This window comes from Topomyia yanbarensis, chromosome 2 (assembly GCF_030247195.1).
Source record: "Topomyia yanbarensis strain Yona2022 chromosome 2, ASM3024719v1, whole genome shotgun sequence".
Taxonomy (NCBI): domain Eukaryota; kingdom Metazoa; phylum Arthropoda; class Insecta; order Diptera; family Culicidae; genus Topomyia; species Topomyia yanbarensis.
Window position 1 is genome coordinate 425,463,666 of NC_080671.1, and position 15,935 is coordinate 425,479,600.

At 40.6% G+C, this 15,935-nt stretch overlaps 1 protein-coding gene and 1 long non-coding RNA gene across 6 annotated transcripts in view; both read left to right on the forward strand.

Moving 5' to 3' along the window:
- Positions 1-15,935, forward strand: part of LOC131685304 (UDP-glucosyltransferase 2) — a 211,309-nt gene that overhangs the window by 115,410 nt on the left and 79,964 nt on the right. For all 5 annotated transcript variants that reach the window (XM_058968937.1, XM_058968939.1, XM_058968938.1 and 2 more), the window contains exon 3: positions 5,663-5,814. In XM_058968937.1, the coding sequence (XP_058824920.1) occupies positions 5,678-5,814 (137 nt within the window). In that variant the 5' untranslated portion in view covers positions 5,663-5,677. The remainder of the gene's footprint in view (positions 1-5,662; positions 5,815-15,935) is intronic.
- LOC131685306 (uncharacterized) lies at positions 14,841-15,730 on the forward strand. Its single transcript, XR_009304776.1, has 3 exons — positions 14,841-14,979; positions 15,039-15,207; positions 15,321-15,730. It is a non-coding gene; the product is annotated as an uncharacterized LOC131685306 (long non-coding RNA).

The following is a 15,935-nucleotide window of genomic DNA, read 5'->3' on the forward strand; positions in this document are numbered from 1 at the left end:
GATGTCGACTATTCCTTGTCCCTTGGCAAGGTGAATCTCTCCAGCGCCGACTGCGGATGACGTACTCCTGCTTGTCCAAACACCTTTCTAAATTTTCTCTCAGGATATTCCAGGTCAGTCCGGCTCCATTTGACAGATGACAGCGAAACTATAGGTCAACGCGGGGACAGCAATCGTATTGATTGCCCTCCTTATTTCCCGCATTCAGGAAAGAACCATGCCCCGAACCATCACGCCTTCGTCGATCTCGCAGCCTCCCGTGTCGACTAATCGCCCTGGTAGTAGCTGAACAGATCGAAATTTCTCTAGACCAAACGCCATGCCGACGTCGTCACTAATCTTTTCGAATAGTTTGATGACTATACCCAGTCGTTTTGTCGAGTCATGTAGATCTTGAAATCTTCCATGTGGAAGGTATGGGTATTCTCTTCCAGCGAGCTTTCTTCATACTTTATCTGATAGCCATGCCCGTTTCGATTGAGTGTCCTATTGAACGTTTTAGACTGCAACACTTCTAAGCTGCAGAGCCGCCGTTTTTCTCTCCATCGCCTGCTGCAAAAACCTCACGGCTACAGGATTAGCTTTATACATCTCCAATACCTTCTTGTATCCCTTCTGCTCATCTGACAGGATGCTATTCTGCTTACAGTGGGTCCGTATACGTATGTGGTGATGAAGGTGCTGGTTCGAGGTCGTTTGTTGTTGTCTCCAAGGATCGATTCAAACAAATTACTCAAGCTGAGCTGCAAATCCTCCAATCGCTCGTGGAAAGTATCGCCTGTAGTGGGTGAATTAGGAGTATAACGAGTATCTTGTTGACGACAGTAGTTTGCTCTAGCACTGGAGGAGGAATTTATTCGGCAACACGTTTGCAGTGTGTCAACAGCTTTGGAGTCGAGGCAGTGCGTTGAAGTATTAAATCCATAGTGGCACTCGATGACTTTCTGTTAGATGATATTCTGCAGTTGGAGCAAAGCCAGCATAATCCGGGGATGTCTCGAATAGACTTAACGAGGGCATTATTCAAGTGAGCGCATTTCGAACTGAGTGAGCAAAGCTCGCATTCAATTTTGGCGCTACGAGATCCGGCAGCACCAAAACAAACATCTGCCTCGCATTTGCTTACTCTTCTCATTGACGCTGCTTCAACGAAAACAATGGCGCCTTGACGGCAAACAACGCTATCACTTTCTGTTCACGTATTCCGACGATAGGCACAATTCATTTATTTAGTTCAACATCAATTCCATGATAACACTGAATCAACAATTTGCCTCCACAATCCTCGAGCATGGTCCAAGTCTCGTGCCCGTAGAGAACAACCGGTCTTATAAGCGTTTTGTATATGGTGCATTTGGTGCGGGGGTGAATCGTTCTTGACCGCAGTTGCCTCTGGAGCCCATAGTAGGCCCGAATTCCACTGATGATGCGTCTTCGGATTTCACGGCTCACATTATTGTCAGCCGTTAATAAGGATCCTAGGTAGACAAAATCCTCCACTACCTCGAAGGTATCCCCGTCGATCGTAGCGCTGTTTCCTAGCCGGATCCTGTCGTTTTCGGTTCCGCCTACCAGCATATACTTTGTTTTGGACGCATTTACCACCAGTCCGACCTTCGCTGCTTCGCGTTTCAGGCGGGTTCCGAATGTTCGGGCGATTATGTCCATGTCGCCCGCGAAGCATACAAATTGGTCGGATTAAGTGAAGATCGTGCCCCGGCTGTTGAGCTCGGCTCGTCACATTACACCTTCCAGAGCGATGTTGAATAGTAGACACGAGTGTCCATCACCTTGTCTCAGTCCCCGTCGAGATTCGAATGGACTGGAAAGTTCACCCGAAATCCTTATGCTGTTTTGTACACCATCGTTGCTTTGATCAGTCAAGTCAGCTTCTCGGGAAAGCTGTTTTCGTCCATGATTTTCCACAGCTTTACGCGGTCGATACTGTCGTATGCCGCCTTGAATTCGATGAACAGATGATGCGTTGGGACCCGGTATTCACGGCATTTCTGGAGGATTTGCCGTACGGTGAAGATCTGGTCCGTTGTCGACCGGCCATCGATGAAGCCGGCTTGATAACTTCCCACGAACTCATTTACTTTAGGTGATAGACGACGGAAGATGATATGGGATAGCACTTTGTAGGCGGCATTCAAAATGGTGATCGCTCGGAAGTTCTCACACTCCAAATGGTCGCCTTTCTTGTGAATGGGGCAGATCACCCCTTCTTTACACTCCTCCGGTAGCTGTTCGTTTTCCCAGATCCTGACTACTAACCGGTGCAGACAAGTGGCCAACTTTTCCGGGCCCAACTCTGCTGCGATACCATTTTTGCCAGGAGCTTTATTGTTCTTGAGCTGTTGGATGGCATCCTTAACTTCCCTCAACGTGGGAGTTGGTTCATTCCCGTCCTCAACTGCACTGACGTAGTCAAATCCTCCGTTGCCTTGGTCATATGTACCTATATTCTCCTCGCCGTTCAGGTACTCGTCGAAGTGCTGCTTCCACCTTTCAATCACCTCACGGTTGTCCGTCAGCAAGCTCCCGTTCTTATTCCTACATATTTTGGCTTGCGGCACGAAGCCTTTGCAGGATGCGTTGAGCTTCTGGTAGAACTTCCGTGTATCTTGAGAACGGCACAGCAGTTCCATTTCCTCGCACTCCGCTTCTTCCAGCCGGCGTTTTTTCTCCCGGAAGAGGCGTGTCTGCTTCCTCCGCTTCTGTTTGTATCGTTCCACATTCTGTCGGGTTCCATGCTGCAGCATAACCGCTCGCGCTGCATTCTTCTCCTCCATCCAAGACTATACCGCACTCCTCGTCGAACCAATCGTTCCGTCGTCTCCGTTCCTCCTTCCCGACAATGTCCTCAGCTACGTTGTTGATGGCTGCTTTTACTGTTCTCCAGTAGTCCTCTACCCAAGTAACAATTGAAGTTTTATAGCACGTTACAAGTGCAATCTAAATTTTATGAGGGGCTATAAAAATACGTTAAATCCTCAATTGTTACTAGGGTAGAGGGGCCACGTCGAGCTCTCCTCGTCCGGCAACGCTGCCTCGAGGTGCTGCGCGTATGCAATGGCGACATCTGGTTACTTCAGTCGCTTCAGATCGTACCGAGGCGACCGTCGGTACCGTACATGATTAATGACGGATAGTTTTGGGCGCAATTTAACCATCACCAGGTAGAGGTCAGAGTCGATGTTAGCACCACGATAGATCCTGACGTCGATAATGTCGGAGAAGTGCCGTCCATCGATCAGGACGTGGTCGACTTGCGATTCCGTCTGTAGCGGTGATCTCCAGGTGTAACGATAAGGGAGGCTGTGCTGGAAGAAGGTGCTACGAATGGCCATGTTCTTGGAGGCGGCGAAATCAATGAGTCGAAGACCGTTCTCATTCGTCAGCTGGTGAGCGCTGAATTTTCCAATCGTTGGTCTGAATTCCTCCTCCTGGCCTACCTGAGCGTTTAAGTCCCCAATGATGATCTTGACGTCGTGGCTTGGACAGCGGTCGTATTCTCGTTCGAGCTGCGCGTAGAAACCGTCTTTGTCATCATCGGTGCTTCCGGAGTGAGGGCTGTGCACGTTTATTATACTGATGTTGAAGAAACGGCCCTTGATCCTCAACCTGCACATTCTTTCGTCGATCGGCCACCGACAGATCACGCGCCTTTGCATATCGCCCATCACAATAAAAGCTGTCCCTAGCTCATGTGTGTTGCCGCAGCTCTGGTAAATGGTATGATTACCTCTAAACGTTTGCACCATGGATCCTGCCCAACACACCTCCTGCAGCGCTACGATTCCGAACCCGCGGTCCTTGTGAACATCGGCGAGTACGCGGGTGCTCTCGATGGAGTTAAGAGATCAGCAGTTCCACGTTCCGAGCTTCCAATCGCTAGTCCCTTTTCGTCGCATTGGTCGTCGCCATTGGTATCGGTTCGCATTCTTATCTTGTTGACTTTTCGCTACAATTGGTTTTTTTTACGGCTGGCTCGCAGGGCCTGACACCAACCCCCTAACTTTCCGGAGAACCATAGTGCACAGTTGAGCTTAGAGTCCTTCACTGGCACTCGGACGATGATCAACCGCCCTTAACAGACGCTGTTTTGAGACGCCCCTCCTGGAGATCAGACGCTCAGGCACTCAGGCTTGCAGCAGCAAACCTCCCTTCCCTGTCAGCCTACGACCAAAGTTCCTACCGAGGTTGGTTACCCGATCTTCCCTAAGGTTGCTCGTAGTTCCCGGCCAGTACCAAGGGGAGGTAGGGATAGGAGTTGCTGGGAAGAGGCTCTGTCTTACGCATTACCCAGCCTTTACCGACTGACGATAGGCACAATATATTCACTGAATAACATCTTTCTAAAGAAAAGGATAAAAAACTATACTAATTCAAACAATATTATCAAAAAATGTTCGGTAATAACACGATAAAAGATAGAGCCGAGAAAAGTTTTATAATCACAACGATAGGGTTGCCAACAGCCTGCCATTATTATATTGAACAATAAATAACATGTTATAGCTTTTGAAGCATACAAGATATACACTCAGTGTCTTCAGCAAAATTGTTCACAAAAGAAAGAGCTATAAAGTTGCTGAAGACATCATGTCAATATAATCTCTTAAAGAAAATTTATGAAAATATCTCACTGATATGGGGATTAATCTGTGAAAACATAATATCAAAAGAAAGAGCATATTACATCCAATAAATTCTCCGAAGGTGCTATCGAACTAAACTTAGCCGTTTTCGCGATAATAGTTGATTGCTTGTTTTTGTACTTATTTTTAGATACTGGATAACGGTAATAATCCGTCATCCATATTTGAAGTTAAATATCTCTTTCGATAATAGTCCGAGTTCAACAAACTATAGCTCGTTCGAAAGGCATTCGCATAAGCTGTGTTTATCTATGTTGTAAATTTTGAGAGTAATTTCCAGATAAACTGCAAAAAAAACTCGTTTTACACATTCAAACATTCATATCTTGGAAACTCAACATCAGAATTTATTCTATTATTAGACTATATGTGAAAAATAACAAGTTATTCTGATATTACTGCAATTGATAAATCTCATCTGCTGTGTATAATCAATATAATTCATATTCTATTCAAGGTACAATAAAAAAATTGAAAAGAACTGACTTCAAGAAAATCTCTTAAATAACGTTTTATATCTCAATGTAAGAATTTATATCTCAATGTAAGAATTCATTGAATTAATTGATTAAACAATAAAAAAATTGAAAAGGCATCAGTTAGGCTAATTTTGTTTCTGAACTTAATAATCAATAATTTATCAAACTTATATGAAATTTAAGCATTTTCGAAAAATAAAACGATTTTCATCAAAACCCTCCCAAACTAAATTTCTGGCTACACCACTGCCTGAGTCGAGGTGAGACCTCGCTCATGTGGTTAGAGATATTTCTAACCCAAAAAAAAAGCGAATGATGCTAAGGTTAAAACCACAACAAACTAATAAAAAATGTGTAAAGATTGTCTGAAAATTTATAAACATGTCTGGTAACGTTTCGAATTTTTTAAAACACAACCAATTTAAGAGTACAACAGGTTCACCCGTTTTGGACTTCCTACTGAACTAAGCTAAATACAACCTAGCTAATGACATACGATCGTTCCCGTTTGTTTTACAGATCAACCCGTACGCGATGCGGGTTCCGTCGGTGTGGGCACTGGTGACACTGTCGTCGCTATGTTCAGCGGCGGACATCCTGATGATTACGATGGGCGGTACCAAATCACACAAAATACCCTTCTGGGAGCTAGCCAAGGGACTGATACCGAGGTAAGTGATTATCTGTAGCTTGTGTTGTTTTCGATATAGTGGTCCGGGTATGAATTTCCCAAAACCAAAACAATAATTTTGATAACTGCTGCAATATATCGATGCTCCCGAAATGAAAAGACTTACAACATGACCGCTGAAAAGGATTACCGGTATGAAATCCCAACATAATGATGAATATAATTGACTGAAAACTGTGGAAAGGCAATTGGCATACTAACTTGCACAGGAAAATCCACACGTTATGACAAAATCCGAAACGGATTACATGGGAAACAAGGAAAAAAAGCACCCGAAGGACACCGTACATTTTTTTGTTCATCGTTTCCTAAACAGTAATAGCTTGTTGCACTAGTGCGACAGTTTTTTCCCTGTCGCGGAACCGGTGTTGCTAATGAGTGTTATGTGCAGTAGCTTGTCAGCCAACAGCCGTTTAATCCTTTTGCGGCATTGTTTCAGCACAGACTCATAGCAGATGAATTCGCGTTCTGCTTGTATTACGGTAGACAGTTAGGACAGGACTCGAAAGTTCGACGCTTATGTAGCGTTGACATTAGTGCTGGTTGCCATCTGCTGATGCCAGCATGCTGGCAACCAGCATGCTACCAGCATGATGTAAACGCATGCCATCTGCTGGTGCCAGCTGCTGGCAAGCGTTTACATTATGCTGGTAGCGTGCTGGTTGCCAGCATGCTGACACCAGCAGATGGCAACCAGCACTAATGTAAACTGGGCATTAATACTAAGTAGGCTGGAACTAGAAAAGAAACCAACGGTTTCGGAATTACTTCCCAAAAGCATTTTCTTCAATGCGAACTTTGCTCATCATCTCGTCCGAAGAGGGAAGTAAATTTTGTTGTAAAAAAACGCCCAAGGTCTACAAGGTTGTCAATTAATTTTCTCAGAAACTGTACCAGATTCACATAGGGTAGAAACCATGCAATCATATGGGTTCGATAACACAGAACATCCGAGTACCGCGTCTGTTTTGTCTGCTGTGCCCTCAATGTCAGTGCTTTCGTTTGAACCCTATGCGGATGAAATATCCGTTTTTAATGAAGAACTTGACATTGAACCGGACATGCATTGTATGTATTTAGTCCGGCTTGTTGACAGAGGACGGTGCTTCTGAAACGGATTCATTTAGTTGCACCAATGATCTTACGAAACGTGGGCTTTACACGTAGCGGCTAGTTACAGGATGTGTCATCTGTAGTGCTTCTTCTGTTTGCTGATTTGATTATCGTCGCAGTTTAACCTTCAGGGAATGTGCGAGGTGGTTGTTATTAATATCATATGAGTAATCAGTTTATAATTAACGGGATAAATATTCATATCCGCCAAGGAAACTATTTATAACACAACAATCTTAGCTTGAAGATAGCTTCCACAACAATAGGACGTTATCGCCTTTTTGGGTGCACCGATTTTGGCTAATCATTCTTCGCGGCTGTATTTAGACTGTTCAAACATTAATTAGATTAGTATACCATTAATGAACTAGGAAAATCCTTCAAAACATTTTACTGCAGATGCCAGACACGATCTGTGGTCACCGAACTTGTAAATGTCGCAGTTTTCTTCACTGTCAACGAAAATTGACACTTCAATGTCATTAATTTTATAGAAAAGTTTTGGTCTCTCCTGTTTTTTCCGTGGTGCGTATTCAATCCTGCACTACTCATTCAGTCATAACAGTCTCATTGGAAAAGTTACGCACCCTAGCAAACGATTATTGAACGAACAAAGCTTTTTTCACATTTTTTCAGGGCGGTTGCTCTTATATATCAGCATAATTTATGTGATGCTTCATTCGAAAATTATTATGAGTATTGCCACATGCCCACATATCTGAACAAATCACAAACATTTGAAAAATGATGTTGTTTTCTCGGTTCTCTGATCACTTCAGAAACGCCTGGAAGATTTCCGCTGAATCGGGAACATTGAAAACTCTGCTGGTACGCCATTGGTTTCTTGCTTATCCCTAAAAGTTGATCAAATTAAATTTAATCTAATTGCATCAATATCAGAGCACATCAGTACACACGTTAAAAATACTTGCGCAGCACGAATCTGCATATATTCATTGTAGGAAATCGCCCAACATCTTCCCCTGTTTTGACAGAAAGAGGTGCTAGATGTAACTATCTGCTTCGACAGTATTATGCATGAGTTGGAAAACTGACTCGTACCGATCGAACTCGAATCGCTTATTATCGCAAATACATCGTTGGAATTTTAAACTTCTCACTAGATTAAGCACGTATCCCAAAACTATGAACGGAGACCTCTACAAAGGGACTCCAAACATATTTTGAAAAATCAGCGTGGCAGAAAATGATTGTAAAATGCATTCCCAAAGGTTGCCGATTTACCAATGAGGAGGCAAAAAGTTTTAAACCGATCAGTCTAACCTACTTGCTTCTCAAATCAGTTTAATCAAACACTACTATCGAGATGTTTGTTTAGGTCGCATCAAGCAATGCAACATGCATATCGGCGGGAAATTTTATTATTACCTTGTTACACAACACACCATATAACATTGAAAAAGCGATTTCGTAAATGCAAAGTTTAGGAGTTTTTTGGCTGAAGGTACTTTTGGCAATGTGTCTTTCGAATCCATTTTAGAAGCAGCGACACACGCAATGCTTAGCAACCGATATCTGAGCTCGTCGTTAAGACAAGTGACGAATTTCGCGCTAAATCGTATTCATGTAGAGAAAGTGTCATTAAACTCTGAGATTGTCAAAAATGCTAACTCATAGACTTTTCTACGGCTCATGTAAGTACACGTCACATGACACAAATACTGCATCACTAGCTGGTGGAAAATAATAAACAAAGACAGCAAAAGCAAATGGGGTAGTTTTCAACCAAGAAACTGCATTATTGTTTGTGAAATCGGTTGACAAGAACTCAATGTGACTGTCAAGGAGAACCGATAGTGTCAAAAGAGAGCGTATTTAAATTTTCGTAGAAAATCAATTCTTCTGATGTTTTAACAGTTGAACAAATACATTGCTATAATTAGAGACTTGAGTTCTAACGTTTTATGTAATAAAAGAATAATTTCTTTTATTACATAAACATAGAGTCTGAATCAGTTGAATCGACCACTATATTCGGAATATTAGCTTTGGCCAGTACCCACTTCAAAAACTTCAAAATGCAACGGAAAAGTTTATTACCACACTGTTACACTACTCCACATATGGCATCGAAAAGTCTTTTTTGCAAAAGCATTAAAGTTTCTTGACATTCAAGATATTTTTGATTGATGAATTGGTTGATTTGTTTCTTGGTGATTTAACCAAATGGTCATTCGCCCGTTGAAGATATTTTGGACAACGTGTCCATCACATCGCATCACATTTTGAAAGCAACACGAGGTCGTGGCCTTTATATACTACGAACTGGATACACGCAATGCTAAGCAACCGACATCTGTGCTCGCTGTTAAGACAAGTAGAGATTAGGAAACAGAGTGTTTGCGGACATCTTCAAGTTGGTGTGCTGTCATCACTTCTATGAGATCTTGTCATCAATGGCTTGTTGAGGAGCTTAAAGTATACTATTTGAACCTTAGGTAGTTGCCTTTGACTTTCCATTGGTCTAATAACTGAACTCTAAAGTTAGTGTGACACTTCCAAGCCCCATTCTTCCTGAAGATATATCGGTAAGCCATCTTGCATTTTAAGACGTTTTTAGATATGTCCATATCACAGAAGTTTACTGTTATTACTCCTGAATATTTTTAGCGATACTGCTTTCTTTAAGAAATTTTAAAAGTTAGTATTACCTTTTCCTGGTCCATGTGTAGCTTGGGGGTTTCTGTCTCACCACGTATGAATACGGTTCAACATCGTAGATTGATTCATCCTTCCGTTTAACAGTGATGACAATATTATCTGCGTAACCCGTTATTTCGAATCCCAAAGCTACCAGTTCGTTCGGGAGTCCGCCTACTATCAGGGACCACAGAAGGTGTGACAGTACTCCTCCTTGAGGACAACCCGCCAGTAATGCTAATCTAGTGTCACGTTTTGTCAACACGACTTTAAAAATCTTCATTTTTAGCCAAAAAAATACAATTCCAGATTTCACTCCAATGGTCGCTTATGATATCTTACGAACAAGGAGATATAGATGTACAAAAGACCTTGGGCGATATCATGCAGAAACAGCCTTTTCAATTATATATCTTTTTTCCATTTTTCTAGCTTTCTAGAATGAATAATATAATTTTAAATGAGCCCCATAAGCTCCTATTTTGTTAAATCCATCTGTAATACATTTCAAGCTTTCCATTTGGACAAACTTGATAAAAAATTTAAAACGTCATTGGAATATTCAACGGAAATGGCATTGGGTTGTGCATCTTCATTGTTCTTTAAATAAAAATTAGTGGCATAGAACAAGTAATCGCTACAAGTTTGATATGTTGAAATAACTTAAATTGCGAATAATTGCTGCAGTGATTTTGTACTTTTCAAATGACCTAGTATAGGTTGTAGATCTCATCAAACTGACCACAAAATAATGTATAAAAAATATTGTATTCCCTCAAAATCTTGATTTATAGCAAAAAAACTATTTTTCGTGACTTTTGGTACTAAAATTTTTTCTGAGATGTAATTTTTAAATCGACTTTCAATTTTTTGATTGTTTGGAAATGAACTTTCCAATGGTGTGCTATGTTATGTTCGTTTGTTAAAAATATTATGCTTTTTTGGGACAATAATTTTAGCGAATTTTTATGAAAATTACTCAACATTCTTCTTAGAAAGTGTATCTGGTTAAATAAAAAATTAGAGAGAACATTTAATTCCGCACCTAACAACCTATTTATCCTCAAAATCGGTTGAAAATGGCAAAGTTAAATTTTTTTTCCAAATAAGAAACTTGCTTGCATGAACCCTTAAGGGGTTTGTTGAGATGCGGGAAAAAGGGTACAGTTTGAATTTTTGTAAAGGTTTGTACGCATTTTTTTTATGAAATACTTGTTATACGTCTACTTGAGAACATAAATAATTGTCGAGGTTATAACAATTTCTGCAAACCGCGTTTTTATTCAAAGAGGTTTGCCGTAAGTCACGAAACAGTAAGTGTTCAATTCACTCGGTGTGGGTTTATTGTGTAACTTGGTTGAAGTTACTCAAAGTTACAGCAAAATCTGTGGGTGCCAAGAATGAAAGAGTATGCGTGTTGCGCATCTTTCTGAACGGGACTCTATACATAGATTCTAATTCTATCTCAGCCCGGGGACAACTTGACAGATAGTGCTTGTTTCATATATGTACCACCGATTTGATGGTGGCGCTAGTATGCCTTTTCTGTACGACTACCACGAACAACGACACGAAAAAGTTTCAAGAGAAAAGCGTGTTTCGTTACGTGTGTTATGAACGCCGTCAATGCGGCTAGAACAACATTTAGAAAAAGCGTATTCCAAAATGTGGATAAAGAAAAATATTATTAGAGAATAAATTTATCCCTGATTGGAAACCGTCAGCAAAGTTACATAAATCTTATTATAGATTTAGCTGGAAGGTGTTTTTAGCAACCGGCTCTCTTCCTTCCCAAAAATGTTTTGGTTTTCTTGTTGTGTGAAGTTTGTAATCGGTAAATCATTGGTGTTATAAATGAAATATAAATGAAAAACTTTTTGGCCAATGAAAGTAAATCACTAAGCTTAACAATTCGTGAACATGCGACATCTTGTTTCAAGTTCATTAAGAACGTCAAGAATTCTAGCATTTTGATTGGGAGAATAAACAATATATGTAGGATTTTCTACACATTTAGCAAAATTGGTTTTGAATAAAATTTGTGTGCTTTTATCAGAATTCTGGCATCAAACCAGTAGTGCTCGGTTTCAGCAAGAATGCTGCCAGGAATGTACAATTTTGTTCGACTTCGGCCAGAGTTTTGTTCGACTTTTGCAATAATTCTGTCCGGAAGATGTTGCGATGGTTTTGGTATGGATCCCTTCAGAATTATTCTGGCATTTTCCTCGGCTCTACCGGAGGATTTCATGCCTTAGGAGATGTTGATTAGTTTCGGAAGATTTTCGGAAATTCCAATATAAGTGGTAGTGGCTTGATTTTGAAAGTCATCTTCTTGTATTTCCGAAAATCGATTTATTTTCTTTCGGATTTTTTAAATTCCAAATGGAATCTATGTTTCTGTTTAAGTATGGGGGAATGAGGGCAGTTTCTAATGTGAACAGCGAAATAAATTTGATGAAAGAAATGCTTAAATTGATTATTTTTTAGATATGGAAAATAGTAAATGGGATGCGCCTTTTTCAAATTTTGCTCCATTCGAGCCGCCATGACATCACCAAATCACCACAAAATTTGCTTATGAGTTCAATATATGGGAGCTGTCAAGTTGTCCCCGGGCTGTTCTATCTACATTTTTTATTGCGGTATTTCCTAATGACGGCAATATAGAAGAGTGATATCTTCAGCACAGTTACTTGAGATGTCAAGGTCTACCCGATGGTGACAGTGTACTTTGGGATACTCTCACTATGCGGCGCTAGTAAGCCTACAAGCTTTCAATACATGGTAGATTTTAATACATCCCAAAAAATTGACAATTTAGAGAGAAATTCTTGAGGAGGTATACACACTAAGTCAGCCATAAGTTGTTCAGTAATTTGTTTTGACGGTTTGCACAGTAAAATGATATTTTTACGGAGATTTAAACAATTGGTCTAAAAAATGCGGAAGATTTCATTTTAGCCAATTTTGGTAGTTTTACGCAAAAATTGCTGAAACTCGTAGCATTTTTCACTGAATTTATCATCACTTTCGTTTTTTTTTCGGCACACAAACATAATCCAGTAAAACACTTACTGATTGTTCGACAAAATATGATACAACATCACAGAACCTCGTAAAAACTATTTGTCAAGTCGGCATTTTCAGGGGGAAAACTTTGACGCGACGTGTTTGCATATTACGATTAATTATTTGGCTTACATGAATAGACCTTTCTCGTCAAAAAATTTTATGTGCAGAACAGCTTCCGTTTTCATCGCTGGATCAATTCTGAATACTGTCACGTTAATTTGGTGTCTCTAACTATTGAAAAAATCAAAAATTCTTCGAACTGCCCATTTTACTCTGTATTCCCCTGTCCTATTTTACCTCGATTCTCCATACTTTTACACCATTTGGATGAACTTCGAGTGGGGAATATGAAATAAAGTTACGGCGGGTAGCTTATAACAAAGTTCCAGTAGCCTACCGCTCGCCGGCATCTATTTTAATCTGGCTATTCGCCGTTTTGTTTACTGGGTATGAACTCCAAGAGTTCATTCCAATTTGTCAAAAACATTGTTTTGACGTAGATGAACCCCAAAACAGTGTTGCAGAATATACCGATTCATCGATATCTAAACCGATTTTTAATTTCAATTCCAATAAAGTTACTAAAATACCGATTTCTTTTTTCTTACCAAAAAATAACGATTTTCATATAATACGATCAATTAATATTACGTATGGGCCTTTTTAGAAAATGTCTTCACATTTCCACATCAAATCATCCGGAAATTGATTTAGCAATCTGCCAGGTTACTATCAAAATTTCAAATGAAGCTCAACAACCGATTCTGAAATCGATTGAACTCGGTAGGTTTGATTACATAACATTAGAATAATCTATTATTTAAAACCAATAATTTGCAGGTAACTTTTAGTTAGCATACATCTTCACACCGATAAATACCTATTTTTTATTTAGAACTATACCGATATTAGATTTGTTCCAGTACCAGTAGAAAGTGGAAGTACTTCGGAGCAAACAGAGAGAAAATCGTTCCTCTTCTCTTTTTTCTTCTTCCGTTAGCAAGCTGGAGTAAAAAGTAAGTATTTTTTGCTTCTGTTTGCTCCGGAGCAACTTCTGTGTACTAGAACAAACTTATTATACAAAACCATCTGACAACGCTGCTCTAAAGTGAAAAGTGCTCTTCAAACATCGATGACATCTTTTTTGTTTTTTTTTTCCTGTTTTCTCTACCTATCTGTTATGTATTTCATCCTGCCAAGGAATCCAAAAACTGTCAAACTGTCAGCTGTCTCCCGTTTCCCGAGAGTTCGCCGACCAGTTTTGCATTCAAACTGAAGAAAAAATTACAGTTTAACTTCACCAGGCACAATCATCAGAATGAGATGCAGGAAAATATTTTCATTTTACCGTTCAGTATGAGAAACATTTTACAAATGATAATCGTGTATGCCCAAAAGGTCCCTTGCTAATTAAATGCCGAAAAAACTGTTGACAAATTAACTCAATAGGTCGTTAACAAAAATGGTTAACAAAAAAATGGTAAAAATAGAACTTACCGTGATGGGGATTCATCGTTGCAGCGTTGGGTGAAAGCTGCCGACACCGTGCAAATCAGCAACACATGTGACCATATTGTCACACACGCTGAGACAGTCACAATAGTCGATAAAATAAAATCACTCAGGCAGGCAATTGGTGAGGGAACAAACAAAACTGGCTCATTCAATGAGTTTCAACGTCGCAAATGCTTAGTGTGGAAGTTTACCGTGACTTAACTTTTTGTCGGTTCCGACAGCATGAAGTAACAAGTTACTTTACGCTTGTTCGGACATGCCGTAGACTCAGGTGATTCGCATTTCTAATGCCAAAAAAGACCCTGACCACTACGGTAGCAGACAAAGGGTTAAGTCGCCGGTGAGCTCTAAGCTTGCATATATGATCCTTCCACGTTTTTCTAAACTTTCTCCTTTCAACACCTTGCTCTCCCTTGAGTACTATGGCTCTAAATATTGAAAAATATACTTCACCTTCCAGTCCCTTGCTAATTAAATGCCGAAAAAACTGTTGCCCAAAAGGTATTTGTGCGGATCTGCGAATCCGGTTTTTGTGTAATAATTCAACCAAAGGTTATAATGTAGCAGCGGTGAAGAGTAATTACAATCATACGGCTTCATCCCACCCCGGCAGCAGATGAGCGCTGGCGAATGTTCTCAGCCACCTGGAGGAGGAGGTTCAGCGCGGGAGAAATGTTACCAGACATCTCCGATCTGGTGTCTGGACTTTTTTGATAATTTCATAGAGATTGGGTGTGCAGATTGGCGGTTGGAGTTCTGGGAGGGAACGACTGGTAACTTTAAGGTAAATTGTATGGAGTCGCTTGTTTTTTATTACAAGTATTGACGGACGTTTCATTGCAGGGTATATATGAAGCCGAAAACACCCACAACAATGAGGTAACTAACATAAAGCTCGCCGGTGACAAAGTGATATTCGCACGGTTGAGTGGACGAATCGATTCTCTGAGACTGGAAACGTACACGCAAGGTTGTCAGATCGATTGGGGTTTTACGTCTGCATATGGGTGAAGTAAGTTCTATGTTTGAAGCAATTTATTTTAAAATACTGTATATTCTAAGTCATTTAATTTTCAGTCTGCAATAAGTATGTCATCAAGTGCCTTAATTCTTATTCTTTTTTAGCCCACGTACGCACCGGTTCGGCAGGAAGCATTAGTTTATTTCAGCAATCCGTCCACAACGTTGCCAGCTCAACATAACGCATCCGAGGAGGAGCTTCGATGTATTCTGGAGTTTCACCAGCAGGGTTACCGGTGACATGTTTGGATGTGGCGGGCGGTACAGTCATGACTTGCAGCCAGGGCCACACTGTTAAAGTGTTCCGACTCGATAGCCACCTATTGCAGTTCACCCTAAAAGGCCATTGCGGTCCTATCACATGTATTTTCATAGACCAGTGGCAGGCCGAGATGGGCGCATCTGGTCGCCAGGATGGTGTGCTATGTGTGTGGGGCTTGAACTAGAACAGCTCCTACAAGACAATGGTTGCGAGAGTGTTCAGCAGGCCGTTGGTAAGGGACTGGATAATTTTTATAGTGTCGATTTTTGATAACAGGGCCATTTAATGGCGCCGCAATTAAATATAGAAAGTTACTAAATACATTTTGATAATAAACAAGACTTCTATTTACATTGCTTTCAATCAGATAATTTATGTTAGAACTTGCTTTTCCTCTTCTATTTTCCCATTACCGCCTCCAGTGACCGCGTGGATGCTTTCGGTCACGGTAGAATCCT